This window comes from Borostomias antarcticus (assembly GCF_949987555.1).
Source record: "Borostomias antarcticus genome assembly, chromosome: 7".
Taxonomy (NCBI): Eukaryota; Metazoa; Chordata; class Actinopteri; order Stomiiformes; family Stomiidae; genus Borostomias; species Borostomias antarcticus.
Window position 1 is genome coordinate 25,081,989 of NC_140240.1, and position 14,276 is coordinate 25,096,264.

At 44.8% G+C, this 14,276-nt stretch overlaps 1 protein-coding gene across 2 annotated transcripts; it reads left to right on the plus strand.

Moving 5' to 3' along the window:
• Window positions 1-734: 734 nt before the first annotated feature.
• On the plus strand, window positions 735-12,212 carry LOC311311554 (SWI/SNF-related matrix-associated actin-dependent regulator of chromatin subfamily E member 1-like). 2 transcript variants are annotated; one of them, XM_084441302.1, is made up of 11 exons: window positions 735-807; window positions 1,626-1,676; window positions 1,927-1,970; window positions 2,594-2,698; window positions 3,985-4,065; window positions 4,441-4,572; window positions 4,889-5,060; window positions 6,601-6,773; window positions 9,336-9,437; window positions 10,568-10,850; window positions 10,996-12,212. In XM_084441302.1, the coding sequence occupies exons 2-11, from the start codon at window positions 1,670-1,672 to the stop codon at window positions 11,214-11,216; spliced, it is 1,320 nt and encodes a 439-aa protein (XP_084297428.1). In that variant the 5' UTR covers window positions 735-807; window positions 1,626-1,669; the 3' UTR covers window positions 11,217-12,212. The 2 variants fall into 2 exon arrangements, with proteins under 2 accessions (XP_084297428.1, XP_084297429.1); XM_084441303.1 differs by lacking the exon at window positions 735-807 and adding an exon at window positions 1,273-1,456.
• Window positions 12,213-14,276: the final 2,064 nt, after the last annotated feature.

Here is a 14,276-nt window from a genome sequence, read left to right on the forward strand (position 1 = left end):
AAGCATACCATCATTTTAACTGTTGACATACAGATCTCAAAGAATGTGAGCAAGAATGCAAGGTATTCCAGCTCTAACAACATAGGGGCTGTGAATGGAGTAGCCTTGGCTTTTCTCAAAATCTGTCAGTCAAGCATACGCAGTTAAGTCTGATGCCTGGATGACATAATAAACTTATGCAATTCCATCACCTGCTTGGGGATAATGTCCCCCCCACCAAGTCAGAAAATATGAAGATGTTCCATCCAATATAGAGCATTAAAATGACAGTCCCAAGGTTTGATATATTTCTCGTTATGTTAGGTAAACACTGTGGCATTTTATTAGTCCTTGCCGAGTCAGCATGTCCATAATGATGTTCAGATTTCAGTAATAGGCTAATTCAAATAGATTCAGATACCTATAGTAAATAGCACTATACAGTAATTTTCTCACTTGGCTAGTTCATTGTTTTAATTCTGAATTAATAACCGATAAGGCACAGTGTACCATTCAGCTGTATAGCCAATAGCTTAGAGATATCTATATCAGATAACAGTTTTATTGATACATTTCTATCAATGAATTGCTGATAGTTTTGGGACACCAACACTATATTATGACAAATTATATGAATTAGAGGTAGTAATATTCAGAGTAGCCTTCGTAGTGAGAATGGTTAGGAGGAGTAGGCTACTGTAATTCTGGAAGATTCTACTGGAATCTTAGGAGTGGACCCCATTTCATCCGATTCTGGGGGACTCTCAACCCACTCAGCTATACCCCGTTGTTTAGCCTCACAGAGTGGTGGAGACAAAGGATTTTGGGGTGAGTTGGCTGACTATTTTACTTATACTTGATTTGCTTTTGTGACAATCATGATAGCAAAATCTGTAGCATACATGAATGCATTTATGCTGATTTACCCTCATATTGCATGTCATCAATTTCTATGAGGATGCCATTTTTCTTCCATCTGTCAGGATACAGCTTGCTAGCTAGCCTATTCTCCAAACTGCAGATGCTAGCTAACTGGATACGTAAACTAGTCATTTGAATGTTGATGCCATGTATTATTAATCTGACTATCCAGATAGCTAACTTTATCGCTTAAGATGTTGTTTTTTAAGAAATACTGTTTTATGCGGTTATAGCTATATAAAGGGGCGATATGTTTAACGTTACTATCAAGCTAGCAGCTAACGTGTTAGCTAGCTAACATTAGGCTAGCTATTCATACAGTTTAGCTAGTCTAGCTACTGTATAAACGAATCCGTTGTCCAAGTAGTTAGCTAGTTGGCCAGCTACCACTGGCCCAGACAAGCAAATGCATAATTTTTAGTAATATGTAATAAAATACGAGCAAATACGTTCAAATCTGTCCAACTAGCTAGTTAGCTAGCTCGCTAACGCCAGCTGCGCCACCAAGCTAGCAGCTCCTGTCATCATGCCAGTAGCTGGTCTCTGCTGTGATGTTGTACGTACGTCGACTGACATACCATTATTTGCATCAGAGGCGTCTATTGTCCTGTGTAAACGACACAGATATTATATTGTCTACTATTCCATCAGATAGCTGTTAAAATCATCCAGAGTACATCAAGTTTCAATTCTATTCCCATTAATGACAAATGTGTTTATTACAGACCCAATGACTGGAATAGACTGATAGCTTGCTCCTTCTGCCAAGATGTCAAGTAAGAAATGTTTGCAATTATACTGGTTTGCGAGCACCATTGTTAAATGAGCGTGTTCACACATCTCTATGAGATATTAATTAACAATTGGCCATACTTTTTCTCTTTAGTTTTATGGTATATTTTCAATCTGGGCGTTAAATTAATGTTGACATGCACTCTTTGTTTGGGTGAGGGGGGGATTTCAACACAATCCTGAGGAGGGTCTTTTGTCTTGGTTTTTCACGTCTGACCTTTTCTTTCATAACAGAAAGGCCATCACATGCCCCTCCCCCTCCCCCAGTCCCTACAACAGTAAGTATTAGCCTACTGCACCTCAGAACATGTTGACTGGGAATATTGATGTCCCATAATATGAATATTGACCAATATAATGATGACCATTTCATGGAACTATCCACCATTATGATAAGCGTGTTATTATCTCAAGTGGATTTGTATAACACTGATAATAAGCCTTTTGCTTCAAAGGTTTTTAGAACATTTTTACATTTTAGGTCAGCCACTTCCCTGAATGGAAGTAATTGTGACTGAGCTGACCCCAGCCCTGCTGTGTGTATAACCGGGCTTTTGAAAGTGGAGTCGCTTTGGCCACATAGTCTGATTTATCTTCAACAGGTTGATGATCAATGCTGTAGATTCTACATGCTTTCCAAGGATAGAAATGTTCTCCTACAATGCATGGGCCCTTTTTCTTTTTATCTAAACAGCAACTTCTTCCTATCGCCCTTCCTGAAGGTGTCACTACAAGACACCACAGCTGCCAAAAAGACAACTGTACTTGCTTTAGCATGATGGCTAGTCTCTTTTTGTGTTGCTCTGTCAGCCTGTCTCCCCTTTTCATTAATTTTGATCTATTACCCTCCTTCTTTTGTGTAATTTCTCATTCGTCTTTCTGTCTCATTTGTCTCCATCAGCAAATGCCCACCACCCCAGGCTTTGTGGGCTACAACCCATACAGTCATCTGGCCTACAACAACTACAGACTGGGAGGGAACTCGGGCAGCAACAGTCGGGTAACGGTAGGAATGATCACATATAGAAAATGTCAAGACACTCCATTGGGTGAAGTAAAATAAATAAACAAATAAGGAAAAGAAGTGTTAATGTCTTTAGTACTTTAAACTCTACCGAAATAGGAGCCAATCCTGATCTAATTAGCTCAGCAACAGCTTGGGCCAAAAAACATAACAGCTAGCAGCACCAGAAAAAATCAGATCCTTGGGCTTTGTTCAGAGAGACAGACCGGGTCTCGCCTACTTTTTACAGTGTTTACGGAACAGGTGTCGTAGAACCGGCAAGACCGCGTGATTAGTCGAACCCATTCCATGACCCAGAGTTTCTGAGATGTGTGCCATTCCAACTAGGGCTAGGTTTAAAAAATCGATTCGTCGATTCTGAATCAAATGATTCAGAATCAATTCATGAATCCCAAAATCGATCTTTTATTTAATGAATAAATGAAGGAATGAATAGTTCATTAATTCATTCAATGATTCATTCATTTTTGGAAATCAGTATCGATACCCAGCCGTAGTATTGATGTGTTGCATAACTTGGCAGTCATGTAATTAAGGTTACAGCAAAAAAAAAAAACGGTTTTAGTAACACCAACCGAATCGATATTGAATCGAATCGTGATAATCGATTCTGAACCTTGGAATCGAATCGAATGAAATGGAATCGAATCGATTCTTGAAATTCGACTCGATACCCAGCCCTAATTCCAACCCTCCCCCCCCCCACACACACACTCTGAACAGAAAAACAAAAAAAACATTGGCAGTGCTGACAGCCAATGCTAAGTAACCCATGCCATCAGCGTTGCCATGGCATCACGTTAGCCCCACAGCTTGGCATGGCTCTGGCTCTTCCGCAGAGTTATTCAGGCGCCGCATGCGTGCCGCGGCTGGCGCCCGCGCTGTGATAATGCCATTATGTCATGCGGTGTGCAGGTCCCCGAGCTTCAGGGGAGAGTTTTGTAGTGGTATTCAAGTCATCTCTGTTTGACTCCTGTGTGCCGGTTGGCTTCAAACTGTCTTTAAATAAAGCAGTTTGATTGGGACTGGTAATGATGGCCTTTGATGCGTCTATGTAAGATTTTCTCAGTTCTCAAATCTTTGTTCTCTTTCAAAGCCCCTTAGTTGAAGGGTGGATATCTATGATGATTCATTCTTCTTCTATATTACTAATATTTTATATAGTTTGGTGTGAAATTGTATTAGTCTTTCTTAAGGACTGGTTGCAGCCAGAGACCATTCTTAGTGTCTGACATGCTTCTTCTTTTTTTTTTTTTTTTACTTCCCAGAATTCTTCTGGAATAAACATTCCAAAGCCACCCAAGCCACCAGACAAGCCTCTGATGCCATACATGCGATATAGCAGGAAGGTAAGTGTATACAGTACGCCTACTGCCATATGCCCCTGCATAGTCATCATTGTAAGGCAGATTAAAACGCTTTACTGTACCCTTGAAATATTCAGCCTGTAAGGTATGGCTTACTTTGGTAAGGTTCAAGGCATGGCACTCTTAGAGAGGTAAGTGTCAAAACTAGCTTAGCTTAGTCAGCATCGACACAAAGTGTACTGTGGGTGACTCAGCCGAGTTTGGGATTTCTTTAATACGGAGATGGAGCTTTTTTTTAACCACACGGCCTCCTCTGGTTTGTGACTTCTCTGCTAAGAGAATATTATACCCACTTATAGCCCCTCCAACCCAACCCAACCCACACCCAACGCCTCCCTGTCTGGTTTTCATCACCAGGTCTGGGATCAAGTAAAAGCCTCCAATCCCGAGCTGAAGCTATGGGAAATTGGGAAGATAATCGGTGGGATGTGGAGGGACCTCACTGATGAGGAGAAACAGGATTACTTGAATGAATACGAAGCAGAGAAGGTTGGTTATTTACTTAAGGAGGGGTGTGTCTACTGTCTACGAGGGTTGGTCACGGGTGACCAGTAGACGGTGTCTCCAACAGTTGTGGGTCCCTCCGGTCATCATTGCATTTCAAAGCTTTGTTTATACTCGTAAAGCACTGAGGTTCCCCTCATGTACGGTGTTGACGAGTTCACACAGAGACACAAATATCAACATCAATTCCTTCCTGTATATAAGAGTAATGTCTCTCCCCACTTTTGAATAGTCCAGTAGCACTGGGGAGACAGCCCGGGTCTCCCCCCCCCCCTCGTCATCGACGTCTCTCCCTCTGTAGATTGAGTACAATGAGAGCATGAAGGCCTATCACAACTCCCCAGCCTACCTGGCGTACGTCAACGCCAAGAACCGCGCCGAGGCGGCCCTGGAGGAGGAGAGCAGGCAGCGGCAGTCCCGGCTGGACAAGGGCGAGCCGTACATGAGCATCCAGCCGGCGGAGGACCCAGACGGTAGGCCCCCCCCCCCCTCCGCCAACACCGACATGCCCGGGATCTGACCTCTGACCTCACGGTCTGGGCTGCAGCCTGCGGGGCCTAGGCTAGAGGCCTGGGCTTCATACGCGGGCCATCCCGACACCGGCCACGCTGGTGTTAAAATCACTACTCACCAAGACGAGCCCTCCCGCGTTAGCAAGTGCCCTTGGTAACACTGCAATTACCGTAATTGCAGTAGCACGGCCACACATCACTTTGGTCACCCCACCCATGTTTCACACACTGCAGACAAACACCATCCCAAATTTCTCGTCTTTCACCGCATGACATCGTCATGTTTCGGTTATGTCTTAATAGCACCCCCGGGACGCCACCCCCTCATGTAGCCCAGGCAACGGTCTAAGACTACACTATGATTTGAGTCCACAATGGAGAGGAAGAAAAAGAAAAGAAGAAGAAAAAAAAACGCCCTGTATTCAAGCTTGTCTGTTGTATTCCCGACATTCAGGAATAATAACACAGAACAACCACACACACACACACGCACACATTCGATGCGTGCATCGACACGGTACTTTCAGGTTACACCCACCCTGAGGAAATGATCCTTGTCTCGTGTTTAGCCGGCTCGCAAAGATAATGATACACAGGAAATCCACAGATAAAACCCGTCGCTAATTAGAAACACCCAGGACCATAAGAAAGTCATCGTCAGCATCCCGATGGGCAGCGTTCCTATCAGGCTGCACGTATGTTGATGACTACAAAATATTTGCCACCAGATGGTTTATAGATGCAAGACCTGACAAGAGTTGTGTTGGTTTGGAGGAGAAAACAAATCAGATGTTAGGAAACTACAAGAGAAGGGTTTGGACATAGACAATAACACATTTATATCATTTCATTCTGAGGGAAAATAACCCTTTATCCTCCACACATTGTAATGTCTTTCCCTTGTTTCTATAGAAAGAAACTCCCACTCTCAACCTCTCAACTATGAATCTCAACCGGCTGGATGTCACTTATGTCATAGCAACCCAATACAAGTGCATTAAAGTCTTTTGAAATGTTCCTGTAATAATATTATGATCGTTGTAATGTGGTGGGGGTGTAATTGCTAAAAGTGAAATGTTGTTGCTTAATGGCCTGCTGTGAATTTGATCAAGCTTGACAAGAAAGGCCATGTTGTGCAAGTATTACAGTCAAGTTCCAGTATTATAGGGACACTTCAGTGAAATGAAAGACGTGAAGATTGATGGAATAAACCAATACATCAATTGTTTTCCATACGCTGACCTAATTTTTGAATATGCCATCCATAGCTAATTATTCATCAGCAATGTCATATTTTAGTTTGTATACTTACCACAGTGTTTTTTGCTGATCCTCAAAGTATATTAGCGCTGTTGGTGCACATTTGAAATATCAAGTTTGTCAGACCGAGAATAAGGTTGGGTGCTGGCTCTTCCCTTCACTGTCAATCGGCGCTCACATCCATCCGTTCGCTCAGGCCGTTTTCCGGCAGCCTCACCGAGAGTCTCTCTCTTGTCCTCAGACTACGACGACGGCTTCTCCACCAAGCACTCGGCCGCGGCTCGCTTCCAGCGCAACCACCGGCTGATCAGCGAGATCCTGAGCGAGAGCGTCGTCCCCGATGTGCGCTCCGTGGTCACCACCGCCCGCATGCAGGTCCTCAAGCGGCAGGTCCAGTCTCTGATGGTGCACCAGGTACAGTAGATAGAAGACAGTCTCAGTCTCTGATGGTGCCCCAGGTACAGTAGATAGAAGACAGTCTCAGTCTCTGATGGTGCACTAGGTACAGTAGATAGAAGACAGTCTCAGTCTCTGATGGTGCCCCAGGTACAGTAGATAGAAGACAGTCTCAGTCTCTGATGGTGCACTAGGTATGGTAGTAGTAGTAGTAGAAACTTTATTAAAGACAGCTCGGAGGTCCATATAAAAAAACAAGACAAAAAAACAACAACAACAAAAACAAACAGACAAAACAGACATAAATTAATCAATCAATATGTACATATAGGCTAAAACGCCAATGGTTCCACAGTCTGGATGCGAACCTGACCGCACTCAGTGCAGGGTTAGTCAGGGCTACAATAATAAAATTTTTAGAATCAGACAGTCTACACATACATCTGTACATTAGGTTCCGTAACACAGCAGCACAGGTGGGTACACAGACACTGACAAACATTTGGCTTGCGCTGCTACTGCGCGGTACCCTAAGCAGTAGCCTCATGAAGTCATTATAGGCCACAGTTAGTTTCCGTGTACTACACTTCCTGTAGCGGCGCCATAGGTGGGCAGTGTACATAGGAGTGCAATAAGATCTAAACAGTGTGGTCTTCACAGCTACTGAGCACATACTGAATTTATGAAGTAACATGTTTGCTTGTGCATACAGCATTCGACATTGTCTGCTAATATCCTTATCATAAGATGATTACTTGATATATAATGCCCCAGATATTTTATCTCATCACACACTTTTAGGACAGAGCCAGAGAGTAAGAAGTCAGGAAACAATTGCTTTTTATCATCCCTACTTCTGACGATCATCAATCAATCAATCAATCAATCAATCAATCAATCAATCAATCAATCAAAGCTTTATTTATATAGCGCTTTGATTGAGCGCTTTGATTTAGACTGTCTTCTATCTACTGATCATGATATTACTTTAGCTGGCATTGTATGTAATATCAAACTCAGAGCCATATTGTGAACAGACCCTCAGCAGCTGTTGGAGCCCAGCACTATAAGGACTAAAGACCACCACATCATCAGCATACATCGGGTGGTTCACTACCGAGTTCCCCACCCAGCAACCTGTTCCACAGCCATTCAATGGTAGACAGAGGACAGACTATCTTCCATCTACCAGGCACAGTAGATAGAAGATAATCTCTGATGGTGCCCCAGGTACAGTAGATAGAAGACAGTCTCAGTCTCTGATGGTGCCCCAGGTACAGTAGATAGAAGACAGTCTGTCTCTGATGGTGCACCAGGTACAGTAGATAGAAGACAGTCTCAGTCTCTGATGGTGCACCAGGTACAGTAGATAGAAGACAGTCTCAGTCTCTGATGGTGCACCAGGTACAGTAGATAGAAGACAGTCTCAGTCTCTGATGGTGCCCCAGGTACAGTAGATAGAAGACAGTCTCAGTCTCTGATGGTGCCCCAGGTACAGTAGATAGAAGACAGTCTCAGTCTCTGATGGTGCCCCAGGTACAGTAGATAGAAGACAGTCTCAGTCTCTGATGGTGCACCAGGTACAGTAGATAGAAGACAGTCTCAGTCTCTGATGGTGCCCCAGGTACGGTAGAAGAGGATGTAATGGCATATACAGGCCTTAGAGCCCATCATCAATAAGACTCCTCCATATCATAGTTGATCAATACAAAATGTACTGTCTGTGTCATCTCAGCTGAATTGAAAATCACTGTGCACAGACAAAGAGGATTGTTTTGGGCCAACTCTTTGACCTGACGACTGCATAAGCCTTGTATCCAACTGGCCCTCATCCTGCTATGAGCTTAGCTATGAATAACAAAGTGTTCATCATGATGACACACATTCTGAGACTGATGATGTGTGTGTTGTTTTGCTGCCGTAAAGTCTGTGCGTAGAGTAAGAACTGTCCTGCTATGAGCTACTGGCGAGGCCAGCTGCACGGATAACAAAGTCGTTATCTGTGTTGATGGTCCTTCTGACCTAAATTACTACGATCGCTATGCAATGGCATCTGTATAAGAATGTCTGCATGCTCTGAAATGATTTGGGACTTGTCTGCCAGTGTTTGAAAATATCTTAGCTAAAGTTCATATTGTATTCACACTTTTTTGATTAATCTCACTCTTGCGTACACGATTTAAAAAAAAAAAATCTAGACATTTGCAGTGGTAAATATCCACAACCAGGACAGCCTCTCAATCTCTGATGTTGAACCAGGTACGGTAGACGGAGGACAGTCTCTCAGTCTCAGGCGGTATAAAGGCCTTAACTCTCTCGTCAAGTCAAGACGTCTGTCCCCATCAAGTCATGGTGATAATGGTGCCGTTGCCCAGATTTCTCATCAATCCACTGTCTGCTGTAGTCCTGTCATTGAGACACACACTACTGTATGACAGAAGCCATCCTCAAGATTAATATCCATTCAGAGCTCCAATGCTGGTGTCAGGCAGTAACTGTACTTGTTTATACTGTACTTCTGCTCTTTTGGTATGATAATGACAAGTAAATCGGAGCGGTTTCTGTGCTCTTGGCCCGCAGAGGAAGCTGGAAGCTGAGCTGCTTCAGATCGAAGACCGCCACCAGGACAAGAAGAGGAAGTTCATCGAGGCCACGGAGTCTTTCACCAATGAGCTCAAAAGGGTACGGCGTCACTTACGCCGGAGCTGGGCCTCGCCGTCCCCTCGACTTTTTAAAAAATGCAACCATTGTGCTGCGCAGCACTGACCCTTGGCTTTGTGCAAAGGGGGTCTTCTTCTGCCTCGCACAGATACGCGGCGGCTAACTCCGTCCACATGTCCTGGCCAACGCGCAGCTGTCATCACTTTGTAGATGCAATACAGTTGATCCCTTTCAAGATACAACCCCGTTTAAGGGCTTACAGTGTATCCCTTGCAGCAGAGGGCGCCGTTTTGCTTTCATGTGCGGCCAGGTTTACCTCCCGGTGCCTCGCGGTTGGCAGGGCGGCGCGGGGCTTCGGTCCAGCCAGTGGGATCCGCCATGCCAAGTTGAAAGTGGTTTCTTGGGAAATCGTAAAAAAAAAAAGAACATGCCCGATTTCTCAGAACAGGCCTTTTTTGTGTGTGGCTGTAAGCCAGCGCACAAAAGATAGCAAATGTCCGGTTGTCACTTCCTCCCTCCCTCCCTCCTTCTCTCCCTCCCTCTCTCCCTCCTTCTCTCCCTTCCTCCCTCCCTTCCTCCGTCGTGTTGTTAACCTGCAGTTCTATATTGCCACCACAAGAGGCAGTGGTCCCAGAACATCAAAACAAAAACACTATTACACCGCACATTTTCCAGATCCTCAGTGGTGTAGTGGATAGGGCGTCCGCCTCCCATGCCGAACGTCGTGGATTCAAGCCTCGGTGTGGACGATATTTTGTCACTGGATGTTATAGAAGCTATGTAAAAATGTGGTTACCTGGTGGTGCTACGTCAGTTATTGAATTTATGTGCAGTAATTGAACATTTGAAATACTCCTGTTTTGAAATTATACCTACAGTATAGGTGTCTCAGTCATTTCAGTTCAATTTTATCAGGTTGCCCATCAAGTAAAAAAAAGTTTTTATCTGGTTCTGTTTGTCCTCTGCGGTAGGATCAGTACTCAATTCGTCACACGCGTGGCAAGTGACAGCACATGTGAGCCAGCGAGCTACTTAGGGGGTCTTCACTTGATTCCCAGCGCAGCGGCAGTTAGCTCCGGACAGAACGTGAGCGCATGGACGCCTCTTTGACGCCGTTTCCTACCCGTTCTCCCTTGTGTCCCTCGGTCCAGCTGTGCTGCATGAAGGTGGAGGTGGACATGGAGAAGATCTCGGCGGAGATCGCGGCGGCGGAGGAGGCGTCCCGCCGGCGGACGGCGGAGCGGGAGAAGGAGGCGGCTGAGCGCGGCGAGCCGGAGGCCAGCGCCCGCGAGGAGGAGGAGGAGGAGGAAGAGGACGAGGAGAAGCACGTCTGCCCATTGCGCGCCGCCGCCGCCAAGGCCCGGCGGGATTCGCTCAGTGATGGCAGCAACAAGGAGGGGGAGGAGACGGAAAGTCACGCCGTCGACGCCGGAGGTGAGGCCTTTTTTATTTTTTTTCTACTCCGTTTCATTTTTTTTTTTACCTGTGAATATTGTCGTGTTGACAACAATACGCCCAAATCATTATTTCCTGTACGATATCCTCTTGCATGACATCATCCGTCCCTCTGTGGATGCAGAGAAGCCGAAGGCGTCCGGGGTGCTGGAGGCCCGCCCCCCCGGCAGCGAGGAGGGGGGGGCGTCGGAGGACAAGGAGAGCGTTCCGGAGGGGGCGATGGAGGAGGGCACCAGTGACAGTAACACAGGCTCCGAGACCACCTCGGCCCTGATGGACGACGCCCCGTCCGGCGAGCCGGCCCCCCCGGAGGGCCCCAGCAGGGGGGCGCGCGCCGCCCACTGATCTGACCTACCGACCTTTTACCCTGGCTGTCCGACCGTCGCCCTCCCCCACACACAGGCCACCGACAGCCTCCTCTGACAACACGCCACACAGTACCATAAATAACAACTGAATTCAGATGGGCTTCATTTTTGATGCGATGCTTTATAATTATTGGTTCGCTTTACGTACAGTATTGACTTCAGCTGAGAGGAAAGGGTCTAAAGAGACCCTGATTCAAATCTAAACAGCACAGCAATGATGCCATTATTGAAAACCTATGACTTGGGGCGTCTGCTAACGTGCCACAGAGCCCATGTGAATGCGTTCTTACTCCGTCAGTATTACATGTACAGTATACATATCTCCGTCAGTATTACATGTACAGTATACATATCCCTCGTCTTATTCTCTGGCACTATATCTGGCAGATTCCAGATCATCATGAATTAAGACTGGCTGTAAAAAAAAACTGTCACAAAATAAATTGTTCAATGTTATAATTAACTTTGTCCTTTGTAGCGTATGATGTCTTCGTTGCTTTCTGTGTTCATTTTTGCATGGAGTTTGTGATTCTTCAAAATGGAAGAATCGCCTTCGTAGCGAGAAGGGTTGGGGTGGATTTATTTTTGTTTACTCTTGGTATCAGTATTACGTGACAGTATTGTCTCAGGAGTTTGTAGTCACCCGTAGTAGTTTGTTTATGTTATTTATTCATATTATTATTGCGCATTGTCAGTGCTGGTCCCAGTCTAGTCTCTCCATCTGTTGTATGCCAATGCTGTACACAATATGCTCTGCCAATGTACCAAGTTTGCTAGCTCTCAATCAAATCAAAAGCAGTACACTTGGAACAATATTGCAATGTTATGTGATGATCAGTATTACAAGGTTCGGCTCAGAACAAGCTTATAAATGTGTTGGTGTGAGCACTGCTTAAAAGGTTTGCTTGAACATGAGCGGACTGCCATCTCTTTACAGCTATAAACATGCAGTCTTAATTTCCTTTTACATATTTATACCAATAAAATTTTCTACCCCAAAGCAACGTTGTTAATGTGTTTGTTCTCAATAATTGAATGGCAACACATGGCATCCATCTTGGCTCCCTCGACCCACTGCAATTTGCCTACCGAAGCGACATGGTCAAGCAGTCCACTGATGGACCGCCACAGCCTACCCTCTACACACTGCCATCTCCCACCTGGACAAAAACAACACCTAGCCTATGTGAGAATGTTGTCTGTGGACTAACAGCTCAGTGTTCAACGCCATATTATCAGCCAAGCTCGTCACGAAACTCCGGTGTCTAGGCCTGAGCAGCCTCTGCAGCTGGGTACTGGACTTCCTGTCAAGCAGAAGCATTTTAAGTACTTCCTGTACACCCACAACTGCGTGGCCACACGCACCTCCAATGTCATCATCAAACTGCATTACCATGGGTGCGTTCGAAAGTTAGGAGAAGGGTTTTGAATTCAATCCTGTAGGAGACGGGGAGCCGGTGCAAAGCTGCCAGGAATGCCCACCCCTGTCGCCATCGATGGAACACCGGTGGAACAGCTTCCGAGTTCCTCGGGTTCCACATCACAGACGACCTCAATGGACAGTACACGCAGAGGCAGTAGAGAAGAAGGCACAGCTTCCCTCCCTCCAGGACACCAGGTGGTGTGTAAGGAAAGCGAGGACAATCCAGCCACCCCGACCTCTTCACACGGATAGCATCAGGAAGACGCTACCGCAGCATCAGGGCACAGTTATATATGCCATCTGCCAATAGTGCATTAATGTACCTTATGTGTCATGTACCTGAGTTGTATGTACAGTATATATGCCATATATTTATAGTGGATTAATATACTATATGTCTATTATGTCCATATTACATCAATATGTCCATAGTGTAAGTTATATATGTATTAATACATATTAATGTGTGTATATATACTGTATATATACACACACATGTATTAATATACCATGTCAATTATGTCCAGATGTATTAATGTCAATTATGTCCATACTGTTCATATTGTCTACATACTGTACTGTATCTTGTGTATTATGTAGGCTACATTGTTTGTTGTTGTTGTTGTCTTTTTTTCTTATCTTTTGAAGGTTGACACTCCTAAGAATCTCACTCACTGGTACACTTGTATACAGTGATGTAACAATAAACAAATAAACATGATAGTTTGCGTACAGTAGATTTAGTGTAAAACAAAACACTGTTTTCGTGCAAGATTTTTTTTTTAAACACTGTCCCCTGATCTGCTAAAGGAAATGACTAACAGTTTCCTGTTTTGAACCACTGTCTAGCATGTCCTGTAGCTGGAGTGGTGTTGTGTTCACTGTTTTAATGCATCATTGTAACAGCATTTCTATTCATCTGGTGGAAGATGTGATAGATTCAACAGTCGATTAAACTACCGCTGTATTGTAGCTCAGCACTGTTCTCCTCAAACATACAGTATTATCTTAGCAGCTTGACATTTTGCTAGTGATTCCACAAGCAGGAACCACGCCAGAAACCATTTGCAGGAGATGAGATTTTTCACTGCACACTTTTCACTTTGATTGTCGATGCACACCCCGTACTCTACGATGCAGCCCGGTCGTGTGATAGCGAATGTGGTTAAAGTGTTTCTGCAATGCGTGCCGTGCAGTGAAAGCTAAAAACCCGCAACCGCACACAGGCAACAGGTGTGCAGCCGTGCACAAAACGCGAGCACCTCTGGAAAGAGGAATTGTACCTGTGAACACCTGCCCCTTTGCTGACCCGGGCAACAAGACACACCTGCCCACTACCATTGAAAATACCAAACCAAAGCTACATTAGTGAGTGTATCTTGATATGATTCAAATACAGCCTTTGCGTCAGAATCCCTATGAGACGTCCCTACATTACATCAGTCATTTAGCTGACACTTCTATCCAAAATGACTTACAATAATTGCATTTAATGTAAAAGCCAATGTACTAATAGCCTACTTGCCAGAGCTCACAAGTACATCTCCTTTCTAAAACAAGTGACTAAGAGCATAATCTAGTACTGAAGGCCAAGTGCAAGAATAGCAATCTAAA

Coding starts and splice junctions, on each gene's coding strand:
- LOC311311554 (XM_084441302.1), top strand. Junction 6,774..9,335: donor AGTCTCTGATGGTGCACCAG/GTACAGTAGATA, acceptor CTTGGCCCGCAG/AGGAAGCTGGAAGCTGAGCT. Junction 10,851..10,995: donor TCACGCCGTCGACGCCGGAG/GTGAGGCCTTTT, acceptor CTGTGGATGCAG/AGAAGCCGAAGGCGTCCGGG.